This window comes from Rana temporaria, chromosome 2 (genome assembly GCF_905171775.1).
Source record: "Rana temporaria chromosome 2, aRanTem1.1, whole genome shotgun sequence".
NCBI lineage: Eukaryota > Metazoa > Chordata > Amphibia > Anura > Ranidae > Rana > Rana temporaria.
In genome coordinates this window covers 425,829,496-425,848,716 of record NC_053490.1, presented here as the reverse complement: position 1 = coordinate 425,848,716, position 19,221 = coordinate 425,829,496, and the positions used below count along the sequence as shown (strand labels likewise).

Here is a 19,221-nt window from a genome sequence, read left to right as displayed (position 1 = left end):
GTTTACCAGTGGTTGTTGTGTCTATAAATGCCTATCATTCTATATTTGTCACCATATCTCAGGCTATGTCCATTATTGCCAGAGTTTGACTATCTGTCACAGTCTATGTCAATCATCTTGTGTCAATGACAGGATTAATTGATACAAATAATATTCCTGCTACAGTAACTTATTAAAAATTTAGTATTTACCTTAAATGTATAAATGCACCTGCCCTATTCTTTATTTGCTTTAATATTGTCAGAGATTTTCCAAATGATCCCCAATTTTTGTAATTCACATTATCAAACAAAATTATATAAATACGTGTGTTAAAGGAACAAACTGAATAAACTATAGTTAAAAAAATACAATAAAAATTGCATATAGAAACAGACCTGTGGGATCATAGCGCTCAATTCTGAGATGTTCATTTTATTGTACATGGATTCACTTGTCCTGTTTTCATGAGGAACAGTTATCTGTAAAATTAAAAAAGGCTTAATGTAAACAAGAGCTTTATTCTAAAATAATAATATCAATGAAAAAATGTGTCAGAATTCAACCCTCAGCTACTGAATTTGTGTAGCCAAGTCTAGACCAGTCTTGTGCAGCTAGCTCCTCTGAGTTTGATTGCTAGCTAAAATGATCTGGCATGGTGGATTTGGTGCAGTCAGTAGATTTGCATACAGCCCTGGTTTGGCAGAAACTTGACATCAGCTCAAAGCTAAGGTGGAAGGATATAGCAGCATAATTTTTTATCACAGTGCACATTCTTATTATGAATTATTTATCATCAAACTTTATAAGAGATATAATGAAAATTGCACAAAAGATATGATTGTTAATCATGTATTTCAAATGCATAAATTATTTAGTGGTTCAACCACATCATGAATTTGAAAATGTATTAATTCATACACAATAACATAGCTGTCAAAAATCTGTTAACAGGTATGAGATGCAGGTACCAAGAGGTGCCTACAAATACCTGCACCTTCTTGCTTAACCTATCCTGCCTTGTGTACATCCCTTTTGGTCAGGGGGGCAGCCCACCATAGTGATGGGCAAATAGTAATTTGCAGGAAGGTAAACGTGTATTTTAACACCACCAGATTGGAACAGCCTATGATTTGGTAGGGACATGGAGACTGCTGCATATAGGCGTAGGCACCTTAGATATTACACTAAAATATAGGCACTAAGACACAATATCATCCTGTTGCAAAGAATATGTGCTGAGAGGAGGAAACGCAAAATTAGTGTAGTATGCTGCTTCTCCTTAATATAAACTACACTAACTGTACTATATACAGTACTTTGAACTGTATAATATATACTACACTAACTGTACTACCGTATTTATCGGGGTATTTCGCGCTCCGGCGTATAGCGCGCACCACTAATGTGGACCCGCAATTCCTGTAAAAAAAATCATTTTAGTACTTACAATTTTGGTGTCTTGCGCGGCATCCATCGGCGGCCTCGTCGGGTCCGGCGTCCATCTGCGGCTTCGGTGGTGTCCTCCCGGCTTCTCACGCGCTGTCTCCCCGTCGAATCGCCGCTTCCCGCGCTCAGTTTGAACGCCTCCGCCGACGTATACCGAGTGCAGTACACTCGTCTACATTCGACCAGGCTCGGCTTCGCTCGTGCTCACACTCTGTGACGTTTATGCGTGAGCACGAGCGAAGCCGAGCCTGGCCGAATGTAGCCGAGTGTACTGCACTCGGTATACGTCCGCGCAGGCATTCAACCACAGCGCGGGAAGCGGGTATCGGCGTATATCGCGCACCCACGATTTTGCCCTGATTTTCAGGGCAAAAAAGTGCGCAGTATACGCCAATAAATACGGTATATACTTTGAACTCTATCATATATATACTACACTGACTGACTGCACACTACACTAACTACCTGCCTAATATCTATTCATTCACTATATACGGCCGCCGTGCAAGCAGCAGCCTTATATAGTGTGACGGTGGACTTAGACCCTGAGCCATGATTGGCCAAAGGCACCCTGCCTTTGGTCAATCATGGTTATCACAGGACATCACGCTTTGTTGGGCCAAAGCATGCAGTTTAGGTGCTTGCTTTGGCCAATCAGCAGCGGACAGTGCACTGCGATCTTTCAGTGCATTATGAGGCGCTCTGCACAAGCACCCGATGCTCGACTCGAACATCGGGACCATCCCTAATCACAGGATCACACAGCTGCAGGTGATGGATGGTGTGGATGCTATTAGAACCCTCTTTTCACTTTTGGGACTGTTTTTTCTTCATTGGTGTTTGACTCAACACTTTTTATTCTTTCAAAATATTACATACATTTTAGGATTTTTTTTACAGTGTTTTGTCTCTGGAAGGCATAATTTATAAAGCTTGTTTTATGATAACTTACCTGAGCAAGTTTTGTTTCCAGGTCAATCAAAGCTTTCATATCAATTTCTGCCCTTGTTTTGTTGGCACCAAGAAAAACCGATACATCAACCATGAAACTGAATAAGGATTCTCTATACTATAGAAGGAAAAAGAAAATGATTTCAATTTGACATATATTAAAGATGTCCTTTAGACAAAATAGAGGTGTAAGCTTCCACAGGGGACATGAATTGGCTCAATACAATTTTTCATCCAAACTTTGCTGTCATACATCTGGTGAACTGAGAACCCCTGCTTGTGATGCAGCAGAACTTTAAAACACAACCACAGCAGGAATAGATCCACCAAATTTGCGGCATATTCCTGGGATTTTGGGCACCCAGCTTTCCAAAATGTACAGTACATGACAAATAGAGATTTATGGAGAGATTTATGAATATGGAGTGATCGTAACAGGAAATCCCTATTTGGGTACAGTGTCGCATGACTGCGCAATTGTCAGTTAAAATAATGGAGTGCCGTATCGCAAAAAATGGCCTGGTCATACAGGGGGTAACTCTTCTGGAGCTCAAGTAGGACTAAAGGCAAAAAAAATTCATTTTGGATAGAGTAAGAGAGGGTTATAACCCCTTGTCAGGTTATTTTGTCCATATATGTGTCCCACTGAAGGTATTTCCCTTTACCTTCTGTCCCATAGCCAAAACAGGAAGTGAGTGGAGATCCCTTCAAAGTGAGGAAATCCCTGGTTGTCACCAGAACTAGTGTCCCCATTGGTAGTTGTCCCCTCTATTACTTTTCTGGGTAATACCCAAAAATTTGAGATTTTCTTTTACTTTCACTTTCACTTTTATTATCACATAGTTTTTTGGCTCCTTTTTAAATCTTAATAACATAAATCACCCAAATGGCCCTGATGAAAAGTTTACATACCCTGGATTGTTTGGCCTTTGTACTCACACAGAAGGTGGCGGGTTAAAATGGCAATTAAAGGTTAATTTCCCACATGTGTGGCTTTTTAAATCACAATTACTGTCTGTGTAAAAAAATAGTCAATGAGTTTGTTATCTCTCACATTGATGCACTAAGCAGGCTAGACACTGAGCCATAAGGAAGTATAAAAGAACAGTCAAAAGACATGCGTAACAAGGTACTGAAACTTTACAAAGATGGAAAAGGATATAAAAAGATATCCAAAGCCTTGAATATGCCAGTCAGTACTGTTCAATCACTTAAGAAGTTGAAAATCTGGAGATTTCTTGATACCGCAGGAGAAATACAGGCTGCTCTGGAAAAAGATGGTGTGATTGTTTTTAAGGAGCACAATACAATGATACTTGAATAAAAAAGTGCTGCATGGTCAAGTTGCCAGAAAGAAGCCTTTACTGTACAACAAAAAAAGTCTGGTTACAATATGCCCAACAACACCTTAACATGCCTCATTGGCTTTTTATGGCATTGGTGCAGTAAAGGCTTCTTTCTGGCAGCTCAACCATGCAGCTCTTTTTTGCTCAAGTATCGTTGAATTGTGCTCCTTAAAAACAACCACGCTGTCTTTTTGCACAGCAGCCTGTATTTCTCCTGTGGGTTTTTCTTTGTATCCTAAGCAATTCTTCTGCCAGTTGTGGCTGCAATCTTTCTTGGTCTACCTGACCATGGCTTGGTATCAAAAGAGCCCCTAATTTTCCACTTCTTAATAAGTGATTAAACAGTACTGACTGGCATATTCAAGGCATTGGATATCTTTTTATATCCTTTTCCATCTTTGTAAAGTTTCATTACCTTGTTACACAGATCTTTTGACTGTTCTTTTCCACCTCCTCATGGCTCAGTTTCTTTTTGTACACAGACACCAATTGTGATTTAAAAAGCCAAAAATGTGGGAAATTAACCTTTAATTGCCATTTTAACCCATGTGTGCCACCTTCTGTGTCTGTACCAAGACCAAAAATTCCAGGGTATGTAAACTTTTGATCAGGGCCATTTTGGGTGATTTATGTTATCATTATGATTTAAAAAGTATCCAAAAAATGATGTGATAATAAATGGCTTATGTAATTGCTATCCTTAACCCCTGCTATACTGCAGCAGGTTTGCACTGCTGGGTGAGCCTTCATAGCTGTACGTCAACTCTTTAAGATGCTGTAGCAGGCACGCACTCCTGTAGCGTGTCCCCGGAGCCGATTGTGCATGCCAGGCAGAGCGCAATGACCGTGGGGCACCCGTGATTGCTCGTGACACAGCAAGAACCGGGATCTGTGTGTGTAATCACACAATTGCCAGTTCTGTCAGTGGAGAGGAGAAAGATTATCCCCCCCACAGTTAGAACACACATAGGGAACACATTTAACCCCTTGATCTCCCCCTAGTGTAAACCCCTTCCCTGCAAGTGACATTTATACAGTAACCAGTGGCTATTTTTCGCACTGATTGCTGTATAAATGTCTATGGCCTCAAAAAAGTGTCAAAAGTGTCCGATTTGTCCGCTGCAATGTCTCAGTCCCGATAAAAAACGCAGATTGCCGACATTACTATTTTGTAGATGCTATAACTTTTGCGCAAACCAATCTGTATATGCTAATTGCGCTTTTTTTTGTTTGTTTTTTACCAAAAATATGTAGAAGAATACATATCGGCCTAAACTGATGAAGACATTTTTGTAAACATTTTTGGGGGGGGGGGCTATTTATTATAGCAAAAGTATAAAATATTGTGTTTTTTTTTTTTTTTGCAAATCCTTCCCGAGGCTAAAGTGATTAAATAATTTTTTTGGCATAATCAGTCATATTTTTAACCACCTGGCATCCTGCCTATTAACAAATGACGGCCACAAGGTGGCTCTCAATTGCCGGGAGGACGTCTTTAGATGTCCTCGGCTGCTCCGGCCACTGGGGGGCACGCAAGCGCCGCCGGCGGCATGCACGCGTGCCCGCCACATCACTGAGATGCCGATGCGCGTGCCTGGTGGCCGCAATGTCCGCCAAGCACCCGTGATCAGCGGTTACACAGACAAGGACGTGGATCTGTGTGTGTAAATACACAGATCCACGTCCTGTCAGGGAGAGAGGAGACTGATGCTGTGTCCCTTGTACATAGGGACACAGATCGGTCACCTCCCCCAGTCAGTCCCCTCCCCCCACAATTAGAAACACTATGCAGGGTACACATTTAACCCCTTCCTCACCCCCTAGTGTTAACCCCTTCCCTGCCAGTCACATTTATACAGTAATTAGTGCATATTTATAGCACTAATTGCTGTATAAATGTGAATGGTCCCAAAAATGTGTCAAAAGTGTCCAATGTGTCCGCCATAATGTCGCAGTCCCAATAAAAAAATCGCAGATCACCGCCATTACTAGTAAAAAAATGAATTTAAAAAAATAATTATTCCGTCCCCTATTTTGTAGGTGCTATAACTTTTGCGCAAACCAGTCTCTTATTGTGATTTTTTTATTTTTATTACCAAAAATATGTAGAAGAATACGTATCGGCCTACACTGAGAAAAAAAAAAATTATTTATATTTGTTATAACAAAAAGTTAAAAATATTGTGTTTTTTTTTTTTCAAAATTGTCGCTCTTTTTTTGTTTATAGCGCAAAAAATAAAAAACGCAGAGGTGATCAAATACCACCAAAAGAAAGCTCTATTTTTGGGGAAAAAGGACGTACATTTTGTTTGGGAGCCATGTCGCACGGCCGCGCAATTGTCAGTTAAAGCGATGCAGTGCCGGAAGCTGACATTTCGCCAGGGCAGGAGGGGGTATATGTGCCCAGTTAGCAAGTGGTTAATATTAATGCCAAAATTTCACAATTTCTGCCAGGGTAAGCAAACTTTTGAGCATGACTGCTATAAAATTTTTGAGAGTGGGTGTCAGTGGTTTATGACATATATGTGGTAGTAGGGTGAAATGAAATCAGTATAATATGACTATTTCTGTCCTAAATACCATGTTGGCATAGATTCAGTCTTCTAGCATATGACTCCCACTTGACTGAGGTATTGCTGACTTGCTGGCTGACAAAGCCAAAACCTAAATTAATCCCTTACCCGCTTCTATTTAAATAATATGCGCACCATAGCCACCATTTTATTAACAAAAACTATTTAACAACTATAACTTTTTCATTTTCAGAAAGATTAACATTTTTCACTGACAGTAGATATTGGAGGCAAGCATGGTCTTCCAAACCGGCTGTATCAAACTTCTTTACCACAGGCCCCCAGCCGCAATTATACCGACTCGGGGAAAATTAGTTACCACCCGATACAGCCCCATTACTAGTCTCACCATACTGACGTCACATCTATGTGAAGGTACCCATACCAAAGATGAGCCTAACCCATAATTCTCCACATACAATTTTTTACCATGCCGACCTTCAAAACCCTGGAACCCCTGCCACCGTCTACGACACTGTTGCCACCTGAAAAGGTTACCACCCGGTAACACCCCTGCTGACAAAGACAAAGACCCAGATAACAGTAACCCAAATCCACCCAGAACAACAGACCCAGAATATAAGGGATGGAGGGAAAGCTTCTCCTAGAGTTAACTTTGAAGACTGATGAACCGTTAACTCCTCCTGCTCTACACCCCTAATGCCCCACCCTGCCACACCTTCCGGTCATCCAATAATTTTTAACCTCTAACTGCCTAGGCTGCAAACCCAGTCATGTAGTCCCTCCCCTTAATGCTGTGCATAACGTTCCAGGCCTATTCTTTCCTGATTCCATAACTTGAATTTGAAGTTGCATACTAAAAGAGTTCTGCTTTTAGAGGAATCTTTAGCCCAATAATAATGGACAGGATGACAATATTGGCTATTATATTAGGCTAGTGATATTACTGCAAAGAAATTATCTGACAGTTTTGCGAATTTGGAAGGTACAGGTAAACAAACTCATATTAAATGACAAATGGGTAGGTGGTGTCCTAGAAAGTGTTGTACTGTATAACTTGGCAGTTGTTACAGAACCGTTTCATAGTATTACTAACTTGCAATGAATGAAATCACGCAGTAAGGCCTCGTACACACGATAGGTTAACCAGAGGACAACGGTCTGAAGGACCGTTTTCATCGGTCCAAACCGATCGTGTGTAGGCCCCATAGGTTATTTAACCATAGGTTAAAAAAATGGCAACTTGCTTTAAAATTTAACCGATGGATTGCTAACCGATAGGTCAAAACCAATCGTTAGTACGCACAACCATCGGTTAAAAATCCACGCATGCTCAGAATCAAGTTGACGCATGCTTGGAAGCATTGAACTTTGTTTTTTCCAGCACGCCATTGTGTTTTACGCCACCGCGTTCTGACACGATCGTTTTTTTAACCTATGGTGTGTAGGCGCGATGGACCATCAGTCAGCTTCATAGGTTAACCTAGGACAACAGTCCTTCAGACCGTTGTCCTCTGGTTAACCTATCGTGTGTACAAGGCCTTAATCTATGAATTGTGTTTTTAAGCTTTATATATTCTGTGTGCACCCTCCCTTAGCTTCAGTATGTATTGTACTGCTAATGTATAGAACATTTTTATTCTTACTATTTTCCTGCTTTTACATGTTCCTTTTTAATTAAGTTTTAGATGAGCATAAATTATCATTATTATTATTATTATTATTGTCATAATTATCACGAATATTATTATTCTCTTGGAGTTGTAGCTTGATACAATTTAGAGAACATGATAATGGGTATTACATATTGTGAGAAAACAGTAAAGATAAATAAATGACTACATTTAGATAAAAGACTTTCCAGGGATTTTAAACTGTACTTGCAGTAGAATATATTCCTTATCATTTGACAGTATTGACTAAGATATAAAGATCCTCCATCTTTTCCTTTCCTTCATCCAAGGCCATTTGTCAACTACAAAAGAGTTTTTGAATGACTCCTACTAAGCTACAATGAACAGATGCAATCAGATAAAAGCACTCATGATTTATACAGTCATGAGGTTTGAAAGTTACTGTTGATTACAATGACTGGAAGTGCAAAAACTTTCAACTGCCATTAATCTTCTTCATCTATCAAATTAGCTACTCTTCAAATGGAAGAAGGAGCGTTCTCTTAAAGTAAAATTGTAATGTGTTTTTATTAAAAAATAAATAGAAAATCTGTGATCCCAAATTAACTATATATGGTAAAATAAATATACTTTAGGTGCCAAAAGATATATTTAATAATTTATTTAAGTTGCATCAATCAGTAAAACCATAGCAGTTGTTGCAGAACTTTTTACTCCTGGCAGTACCCATAGTTTTAATGTTTGTGGAATTTTTAGTGATAGGAGTGATGGCACATTTTACACAATTAAGCACAGATAAGCTAATTTATGAAGGCTGGAGCAAAAACTAAACAGTTTACCAAAAGCAAACAAAAGGGTCCATTAAAGTGACCCTATCACTTCCATAAAATAATGCAGGTGGCTGCTCCCTATAATAAAAGAGGGAGCAGTAATACACTATATTACCAATAGTATTGGGACACCTGCCTTTACACCCACATGAACTTTAATGGCATCCCAGTCTTAGTCCATAGGGTTTAATTTTTAGTTGGCGCATTCTTTGCAGCTATAACAGCTTCAGCTCTTATGGGTCGGCTGTCCACAAGGTCTAGACATGGATGAGTGAGTTTGCAGTGGAGAAACTTGACTGGCATGCAGAGTCCTGACCTCAACCTGATAGAACAACTTTGGGATGAATTAGAGCGGAGACTGTGAGCAAGGCGATCTCGTCCATATAAGTGCCTGACCTCACAATTGCGCTTCTGGAAGAATGGTCAAGAATTGCCATAGACACACTCCTAAACCTTGTGGACATCCTTCCCAGAAGATTTGAAGCTGTTATAGCTGCAAAGGGTGGACCAACTCAATATTGAACCCTACAGACTATAACTGGGATGCCATTAAAGTTCATGTGGGTGTAAAGGTAGGTGACCCAATTATTTTGGTAATATATTATGGGGTAGATTCACAGACAAGATACGACGGCGTATCTCCAGATACGCCGTCGTATCTCTGAGTCTGGCCGGTTGTATCTATGCGCCTGATTCATAGAATCAGTTACGCATAGAGTTCTATTAGATCCAACCGGCGTAAGTCTCTTACGCCGTCGGATCTTAACTGCATATTTACGCTGGCCGCTAGGGGCGCGTACGCTGATTTACGCCTAGAATATGTAAATCAGCTAGATACGCTAATTCACGAACGTACGCCCGGCCGACGCAGTACATTTACGCCGTTTAGGTTAGGCTTTTCCCGGCATAAAGTTACCCCTGCTATATGGTGGCGTAAGTGCGGCGTACCAATGTTAAGTATGGCCGTCGTTCCCGCGTCGAATTTTTAATGTTTTACGTTGTTTGCGTAATTCGTCCGTGAATGGGGCTGGACGTCATTTACGTTCACGTCGAAACCAATGACGTCCTTTCGACGTACTTTGGCGCAATGCACACTGGGAAATTCCACGGACGGCGCATGCGCCGTTCGGGAAAAACGTCAATCACGTCGGGTCAAACCTAATTTACATAACACACGCCCACCTCTTCACAATTTGAATTAGGCGGGCTTACGCCGGCCTATTTACGCTACGCCGCCGCAACTTTCTTTTAAGAATACGGCACTTGCCTGTAAAAGTTGCGGAGGCGTAACGTAAATGGGATACGTTACGCCTGCACAAAGAAACACCGATCTACGTGAATCTACCCCTATATCTTCAGCAGACACAAACACCATTCTTTGCTTTCTTGCAGAGCTACCAGCACCATGGCTATGTGACACTTTCAGTGTGCTGCATAGCATGTCCCCAGCTGGGTGCAGGCTACTATGTCACTAAAGGACTCAGCAGCCAGTAGGAGGAACCATGGGCCAGATTCACAAAAGAGATACGACGGCGTATCTCCTGATACGCCGTTGTATCTCTGTTTTAGGGCCGTTCTAACTATGCGACTGATTCATAGAATCAGTTAAGCATAGCTAGCCCTAAGATCTGACAGGTGTAATTGAATTACACCGTCGGATCCTAGGATGCAATACTTTGGCCGCCGCTGGGGGGAGTTTGCGTCGTAAACCAGCGTCGGGTATGCAAATTAGCAGTTACGGCGATCCACAAAGGTTTTTCCCGTCGTTACGTCGGCGCAAGTCTTAGTTTCCCATCGCAAAGTTAGGGGTACTTTAACATGGTGTAAAATTACTCCACCATGTTAAAGTATGCCCGTCTTTCCCGCATCGCTTTTGAATTTTTTTGCTTTCCCGGCGTAAGTACGTTACGCACGTCGCGATTCTCAACACGTCGGCGCGTCGTAATTTTGCGCAAAGCACGTCGGGAAATTTGCGAATGGAGCATGCGCAGTACATTCGGCGCGGGAGCGTGCCTAATTTAAATGGTACCCGCCCCATTTGAATTGGGCCGCCTTGCGCCGGACGTGTTTACGATACACCGCCGCAAGTTTACAGGTAAGTGCTTTGTGGATCGGGCACTTAGACTGAAAACTTGCTGCGGTGTAACGTAAACGGGTTATGTTACGCTGCGCCGCAGGTACGAGAATCTGGCCCCATGTCCCCAGGCAGGAGACACTCTGCGCAGCACACCTAGAAGTATAATATCTGCTAAGCAAGTTTAGTTTGGTGTTTCTTAGGTTATCCATACATGGCCAGACCTTTTAAAAAGATCTGACAATATTTATTTATGTAGCGGTACTCCTGTAGGAGCCGCATGATTACTGCCCAGGTCTTCCCAAAATCTGCCCTGCAGCCAGGTACATAATAGGCTCATTCACTTTTTCTTCAAGGACCAGTATAGGGTATGTTGTTTTTGTGATTTTCTATCTTTGGAGAACTTGGATAGGGTTGAGGGAAGTGGTTGGATACTCCAAGGATAAGAACTATGTACAACTTTCTGATCAAGTTATAATGAAGTCCGGCTTGAAACAAACAGCAGATTTCAGCAGTAGTAGTAGTTAGAACCACAAAAAAATATATATATTCTTTTTTTTTTAAATAAAGTGTAACATTTATTATAAAGTTCCAGTTTTAAAGGACACCTCCAAAATCCACATGAATATATAGAACAGATGTAGCAACAAAAAAATGTAACCTGTATGCTATACTAACAAAAAAAACACCACAATGTGTGATAATGGTTCAATGCAGACTCACATTGCAGCCTTTCATCCTCAATGTACCCATGAAACACAGCCTCACCTGTGCCAATCATTGCAGCGTCACTGTGCCCATCAATGAAGACTCACTGTGCCCATCAATGTAAACTCCCTGTGCCCATCAATGCAGCCTCGCTGTGCCCATCAATGCAGCCTCACTGTGTCCATAATTGCAGACTTACTGTGCCCATAATTGTAGCCTCACTGTGCCCATTAATGCAGCCTCACTGTGCCCATGAAATGCAGACTCACCTGTGCCCATCATTGCAGCCTCACTGTGCCCATCATTGCAGACTCACTGGGCCCATTATATTATAAAGTGCCAGTTTTAGAGGACACCTCCAAAATCCACATGCATTAAAAAGAATATATAGAACAGATGTAGCAACAAAAAAATTAAACCTGTATGCTATACTAACAAAAAAAACACCACAATGTGTGATAATAATTCAATGCAGACTCACTGTGCCCATCATCCAGATTCAGATAGAGATACAACGGCGTATCTCCTGATACGCCGTCGTATCTCTGAGTTCCGTCCGTCGTATCTATGCGACTGATTCATAGAATCAATTACGCATAGATCTCCCTAAGATCCGCCAGGTGTAAGTGACTTACACCGTCGGATCTTAGGCTGCAATCTCACGCTGGCCGCTAGGTGGCGCTTCCGTTTGTATACGCGACGAACATGCAAATGAGGAGTTACGCCGGTTCAGAAACGAACAACCGCCCGGCGCTTTTTTTTTACGACGTTTGCATTTGGCTTTTTCCGGCGTATAGTTACCCCTGCTATATGTGGCGTATCCTATGTTAAGTATGGCCGTCGCAATAACCCACTATCAGCTGACTCTGGATAACAGGAGCACAAAAGTAAGTGCACTCCTGTGACCCAGAAGAGAAGCATGACCAAATAATCTTTGTCCATACTTCTCTTTTAACTGGATCATGGTGAATGATAGGTTGTATAGGTTGTTTAGCATTTTAAAGCTGTTTCGGGTTTGTAGATTTGTAATATCACACCTCTATGACCCGAGCAAAATTCCTACTGTAATAGACCCTTTTTCCTCCCTTCCAGTTCCCCTCTACCTCTTATCCATAGGTTGTTTGCTGAAGGTTATAATATATCAATATGATTTCACAACATATAATGTTGTAGAAGAGATATTTTGACCTTGTGTTCAGAGGCTAAACAAGTTTTATTGTCTTCCATATGCTTCTGTAAAATAGAACATGTATCCTCTTTCTAGTACCTTTCTATGTGTAAAAACACCATTTTGAATACCTAAATAAAATATTTTCCCTCACATAAAAATTAACGGATTTGTTTTAGCACATCATTATCGGTATTAACATGTGCACCTTTACTTTTGTTTTGTACATATTTTTATATATGTATATTTGATAGTCTAACCACACAATAAGATTTGCACTGAAGCCAATAAAAAGAACAATTCTTTTCCATGTTATTTGTATGGTGTCAAAATGTTGTGTTTATCAGATGTAATATTTCTTTAAAGTCATTTTAAAAGCAAGAAAAAGGTAGCCTAGCTGTTCTCCAGATTGAGAAGTACAAGTCTAAATTCAAGAAAAAAAAACGAATGAAAGATAAAAATCTAATAAAACAGCATTCTACCTTTGTGCTGCAGCAAGGCCCACAGAAATAAAATCACTTCATTTGCTGCTAAACAGACTAGAAAAGGTTGATGGGACTTTTGCTTATGGGAGACAGAATGACCTTGCATTGTGCTTTTGATGGCATATAAAGCTGGATCAATAGCTGGCATCCACAATCAGCACCAAGGAAAGCTCATCTGTGTTTCTGCCTGCAAATTTAAGTCAACATCGGAATAGCCCTTAATATGGTCAGCAGAAACTACTTATTTTTAAAGGAAACCTGCTTTGAAAAAAAATACGTTTTTAAAAATGCTTGTTGTCTGAGTGTTATGCTATCCTACTGACATCAATACTTTCTGAACCACTGGCCTGTAACAAGTATCTAAATCAGGAGTTTTAAATTTACTGACTGCATAATTGTTCTGGGATGAGCAAATCTGTTTGGGTTTGGTTCAAAAACAGTTTTGCAAACCCTGGAATTTGGAAATCTACAAATTGTGTGGCAATTCTGTCCATTTGAAGGGTTAATAAACAAGCTATTGTCAAACAAAAGACATTGGAAGCTGGGCACTGTCATAGGGGGCGTGTTCCAATGATAACATTTAATCTATAAAGTTTTCAGCCAAAGTTTGTGATTCACAAACTTCACACATTCCATTGATGTGTAACAAACCCTTGGTAGTGGGGAACCTGATTCTCATCCCCACTCTGGGCCAGTGACTGAGTCTATGAATATGTTGTCAGAGGATCAGCAGGACAATTAGGCCTTGTACACACGGACGGACTGTCCGATGAAAAAGGTCCGCCGGACCGTTTTCAGCGGACAGTCGTCTGGCCGATTTCTGTTTGATGTGTGTACTCACCATCAAACAGAAATCCGCGCGTACACAATACGCGGCGACGTGTGCGGCCCTGGAAGGTAAATACTTCCACGCATGCGTCGAATCACTTCGACGCATGCGAGGGATGGCGGTCGATCGGACATGTCCGGTGAGTCTGTACAGACGACCGAAAATGTCCGACGGACAGGTTTGCAGCGGACAGGTTTCTTAGCATGCTAAGAAATTTTTGTCGGCTGGACACATGTCCGCCGGAAAACGGTCCGATAGGCCGTACACACGACCAAACTTGTCTGCTGAAACTGGTCCGCGGACAAGTATCAGCGGACAGACCTGGTCATGTGTACGGGGCCTTAGAGAACTACAATTTTATGAAAGAAGACAGCTTGAGTTATTCTTTCAAAGCAACGAAGGAGTGGCTTCGTAAGAAGCACTTCAAGTTCCTGGAGTGGCCTAACCAGTCTCCAGATCTCAACGCCTTAGAAAACCTTTGGAGGGAGTTGAAAGTCTGTGTTGCCCAGCAACAGACCCAAAACATCACTTCTCTAGAGGAGATCTGCATGGAGGAATGGGCCAACATACCAGCAACAGTGTGTGACAACCTTGTGAAGACTTATAGAAAACATTTGACCTCTATCATTGCCAACAAAGGATATATAACAAAGTATTGAGATGAACTTTGATATTAACCAAATAATTATTTTCCACCATAATTTGCAAATACATTCTTTCCAAATCAGACAATGTTACATTTGTTACCACATTTTGTCTCTCATAGTTGAGGTATACCTATGATGACAATTACAGGCCTCTCTCATCTTTTTAAGTGGGAGAACTTGCACAATTGACTGACTAAATAATGTTTTGCCCCACTGTAGGTGAATCTCATAAAATTAGAAAATCATCAAAAAGTTTATTTATTTTAATAATTCAATTCAAAAAGTGAAACTCATATATTGGTACGTTTGGGCAGGTGCCAAGTTCTGCTTGAAAATTAAATCAGCATCTCCATAAAGCTGGTCGGCAGAGGCAAGCATGAAGTGCTCTAGAATTTCCTGGTAGAGGGCTGCGCTGACTTTGGACTTGTTAAAACAAAATGGACCAAAACCAGCGAGTGACATGGTCATCATGGACTGTGGAAAATGATGCATTTCATTTGGAAATCAAGGTCCCAGAATCTGGAGGAAGAGTAGAGAGGCAAAGAATCCAAGTTGCATGAGATCCAGCATTTCCACAATTCAGTGATGATTTGGGGAGCCATGTCATCTGCTGGTGTTGGCCCACTGTGTTTTATCAAGTCCAAAGTCAGGAAATTCTAGAGCACTTCATGCTTCCCTCTGCCGACCAGCTTTATGGAGATGCTGATTTGATTTTCTAGCCGGACTTGGCACCTAAATACACTGCCACATGTAACAATACCAGGTTTAATGATCATGGTTTCACTGTGCGTGATTGGCCTGCAAACTCACCTGACCTAAACCCCATTGAAAATCTGTGGGGTATTGTCCAGAGGAAGATGAAACAACCGACCCAATAATGCAGACAAGCTGAAGGTCGCTATCAAAGCAACCTGGGCTTCCATAACACATCAGCAGTGCCAAAGACTGATCCGCCTCCATGCCACGCTGCATTGATGCAGTAATTCATGCAAGAGGAGCCCCAACCAAGTATTGAGCGCGATTACTATACTGTACATGGACATACTTTTGAGGAAGCCAACATTTTTGGATGAAAAATATATATTTTTTATTGGTCTTATGTGTAGCGGCCTGCTCCTGTTGGGCTGGCACTGCTTCAAATTTAGGGGAAAGTCTGAGAGTTAGTTGACTGTGCTGTGAGTCAGTGGCGTCACTAGGGTTGGTGTCACCTGGTGCGGTAAAATATGGTGTCACCCCCCCCCCCCCCCCAATAAAAAATTTCAAATATTTTTTACCCTACTGTTTGCTCTCTGTTCTCCTTTCTTCCCCTTTTCTCTCTCTCCCTATCCATATTTCCTGATCGTTCTATCCCTTCTTCTTTCTCTCCATTTTTCTTTGTCCCCTCCCCCCACCTCTCTTTCTCCAGAACCGAATTTCACATCTCAGGAGCCTATAGGCCAGGGGCGTACCTAGAGCATTTGGCACCCGGGGCGGATCCAATATCTGGCACCCCCCCCACGTTAAAATGTAAAAACACCCCACTGTGCCCCCTACATACCTCTGCATCCTTCATTATCTTTTTGTTACTACTGTGTACCCCTCTTCACAACTGCACCTCTAGACCACTTTACATTGCACAGCACCCTGCATCACTGGACCCCTTTACATTACACAGCCCCCTGTATCACTGCCCCCTTTACATTACACAGCCCCCTGCATCACTGGACCCCTTTACATTACACATCCCCCTGCATCACTGGACCCCTTTACATTACACAGCCCCCTGCATCACTGGACCCCTTTAAAATTACACAGTACCCTGCATCACTGGACCCCTTTAAAATTACACAGCACCCTGAATCACTGGACCCCTTTACATCTCACAGCCCCCTTCACCTCTGGACCCTTTTACATTACACAGCACCCTGCACCTCTGGGCCCCTTTACATTACACAGCACCCTGCATCACTGGACCTCTTTACATTACACAGCACCCTGAACCTCTTTACATTACACAGCCCCCTGCATCACTGGGCCCCTTTAAAATTACACAGCACCCTGCACCTCTGGGCCCCTTTACATTACACAGCACCCTGCACCTCTTTACATTACACAGCCCCTGCACCACTGGACCCCTTTACATCACATAGCCCCCTGCACCTCTGGACCCCTTTACATTACACAGCACCCTGCACCTCTGGACCCCTTTACATTACACAGCACCCTGCATCACTGGACCCTTTTACATTACACAGCACCCTGCATCACTGGACCCCTTTACATCTCACAGCCCCCTTCACCTCTGGACCCTTTTACATTACACAGCACCCTGCACCTCTGGGCCACTTTACATTACACAGCACCCTGCACCTCTGGACCCCTTTACATTACACAGCCCCCTGCACCACTGGACCCCTTTACATCACATAGCCCCCTGCACCTCTGGACCCTTTTACATTACACAGCACCCTGCATCGCTGAACCCCTTTTACATTACACAGCCGCCTGCACCTCTGAACCCCTTTACATCGCAAAGCCCCCTGCACCTCTGGACCCTTTTACACTACACAGCCCTCTGCACCCCTTTACATTACACAGCACCCTGCATCACTGGCCCCATTTACATCTCATAGCCCCCTGCACCTCTGGACCCTTTTACATTACACAGCACCCTGCATCACTGCAACCCTTTTACATTACACAGCCACCTGCACCTCTGGACCCCTGCATGTTACACAGACCCCCTTCAGTGCAGACACCCCCTCAGTGCAGACACCCCCCCCTAAGTGCAACCCCCCCTCAGTGCAAATCCCCCCCCCCCTCAGTGCAACCCCCCCAATGCAAACCCTGCTTAGTGAAAACCCCCTCAGTGCAAACACCCCCTTAGTACAACCACCCTCAGTGCAAACACCCCCCCTTCCCATTCAGTACCTCAGATCATCGCAGGCAGCGCCACGGCATATGGACAGAAGGTCCCCTCGGCCCCTCCCCCTCTGTATACACAAACAGAGAGGAGGGGGCTGTGCCTGTGTGCCGACTGCCGAGCACCGCTAACAGCCCGGGGCTGTGAGAGGAGGCGATGGATGGTGCTGCGGTGTCACCCCGCAAACCCCCCTCCTCTTGTACCGCGGTGCTCGGCGCTCCGATTCCGCGGCGCTCATCGCTGCAGTCGCGGGGGGGGGAGCCAGCCCCCCTCACATGTCAACTTAAATCGGGATGGTGTCACCCCTCTAGTGGGTGTCACCCGGTGCGGACCGCACCCCCCGCACCCCCCTAGCAACGCCTCTGCTGTGAGTGACCACTATTGTTCGCCCCTGGGGTGTCGTTCATACTCCAGGCCAAGGGTGGCAGCAGCTAGGTCAAGGTGATTTGGGTATTTCCCCTCGGCAGCCAATCAGTGAGGGTTGGTCCTCCCGCTGTGCATGCTGGGGAGGGGTACTTAAGGGACAGATGTCATTGGACTGGCGTCGTCGCCGATCCTGGGTCTGTCACCCCACTATCCCGTGTGTGGCCCTACTGGCCGGGGGTGCGTGTTCCTGTAATCCTGGCTCTGGATCATGTTGGTCCGGGGTTGTGATCTTCGAAGTAGGCCTAGTAGGCAGATTGGGTCTACGTTCTCAAGGGTGATTCTGTGCTGTCCGTCATGAGGGAGGAAGCCGCTTGATGAAGGACCTATCTTGGAGAGGACCGAGCATGAGGCTGGTGTCTCAAGAGAGGCCTTGAACTTCATCGAAGGATGCACCGTTTACTGAAAGGCTTGATGGTGATCGCCTGTTAGTTCCATCACTCTGAAAGAAGTTAGTCTGGAGAGATCCGGGTGCTGAATCTTGTGCTACGAGGATTTTGGCCCAAAAGTGTCTCCATTTGTGGGAAGGTCTGTGGCAGAGACTGTACCCTGTTCCGTGCGCCATTCCGGCTGCTAGGCTAGTGAGAGAAACCTATCCGGGTGCACAATACCCACTCTGGCTAGAGTGGCGACGAAAGCTGTGTCGCAGGAAACAGGAGTGTTTCCCCATTGAAATACTGCACCTGAACCTATTTACCTGTTACCCTTCCACCCCTTCAACCACTTGTATGCTTTTACCAAGTTCAGCAAATAAATCTTGAAAAGGGAAGTGTAAAGTGTGGACATTGAAATTTTTCTACTCTCATCCATCACCCCGGAGGGCGAGGAAATAGAGGTAACATGCCGCCCGAAAATATCCAGCAGCTCCTTCGGGAGTAGTGCTACATATGTAACATTCAAATTTTCGGAGATACTGAATTTTGGGTTGTTACTAGCTGTAAGCCATAATCGTCAAAAATAAAAGAAAGAAATGCTTGAAATATATCACTCTGTGTATAACGCATCTATATAAAATATATGATTTTCACTTTTTGAATTGAATTACGGAAATAAATTCAATTTGTAATGATATTCTAATTTTATGTAACTAAAAGCAATTTATTTTTAATTTTTAAAAGAATGGAGATGGATTGAACACCTGTCAGGTATTTCTTGCTGTCCATGTTGCACTTAGGGAGACTCATCTGATATGTCCTGTTTAACATTATCACCAAGAGTTAAAGTGACAGGAAATCTCAAATGTTGGGTTGTCATCAGAACAG

At 43.0% G+C, this 19,221-nt stretch overlaps 1 protein-coding gene across 1 annotated transcript in view; it reads right to left on the bottom strand.

The window, feature by feature from the left end:
• The window catches only part of PHEX (phosphate regulating endopeptidase homolog X-linked), a 262,838-nt gene that overhangs the window by 141,681 nt on the left and 101,936 nt on the right, over positions 1-19,221 (bottom strand). Inside the window, exons 7-8 of the mRNA XM_040338252.1 lie at positions 2,381-2,497; positions 378-461 (exon numbers count right to left, since the gene is read on the bottom strand). Coding sequence (XP_040194186.1) covers positions 378-461; positions 2,381-2,497 — 201 coding nt within the window. The remainder of the gene's footprint in view (positions 1-377; positions 462-2,380; positions 2,498-19,221) is intronic.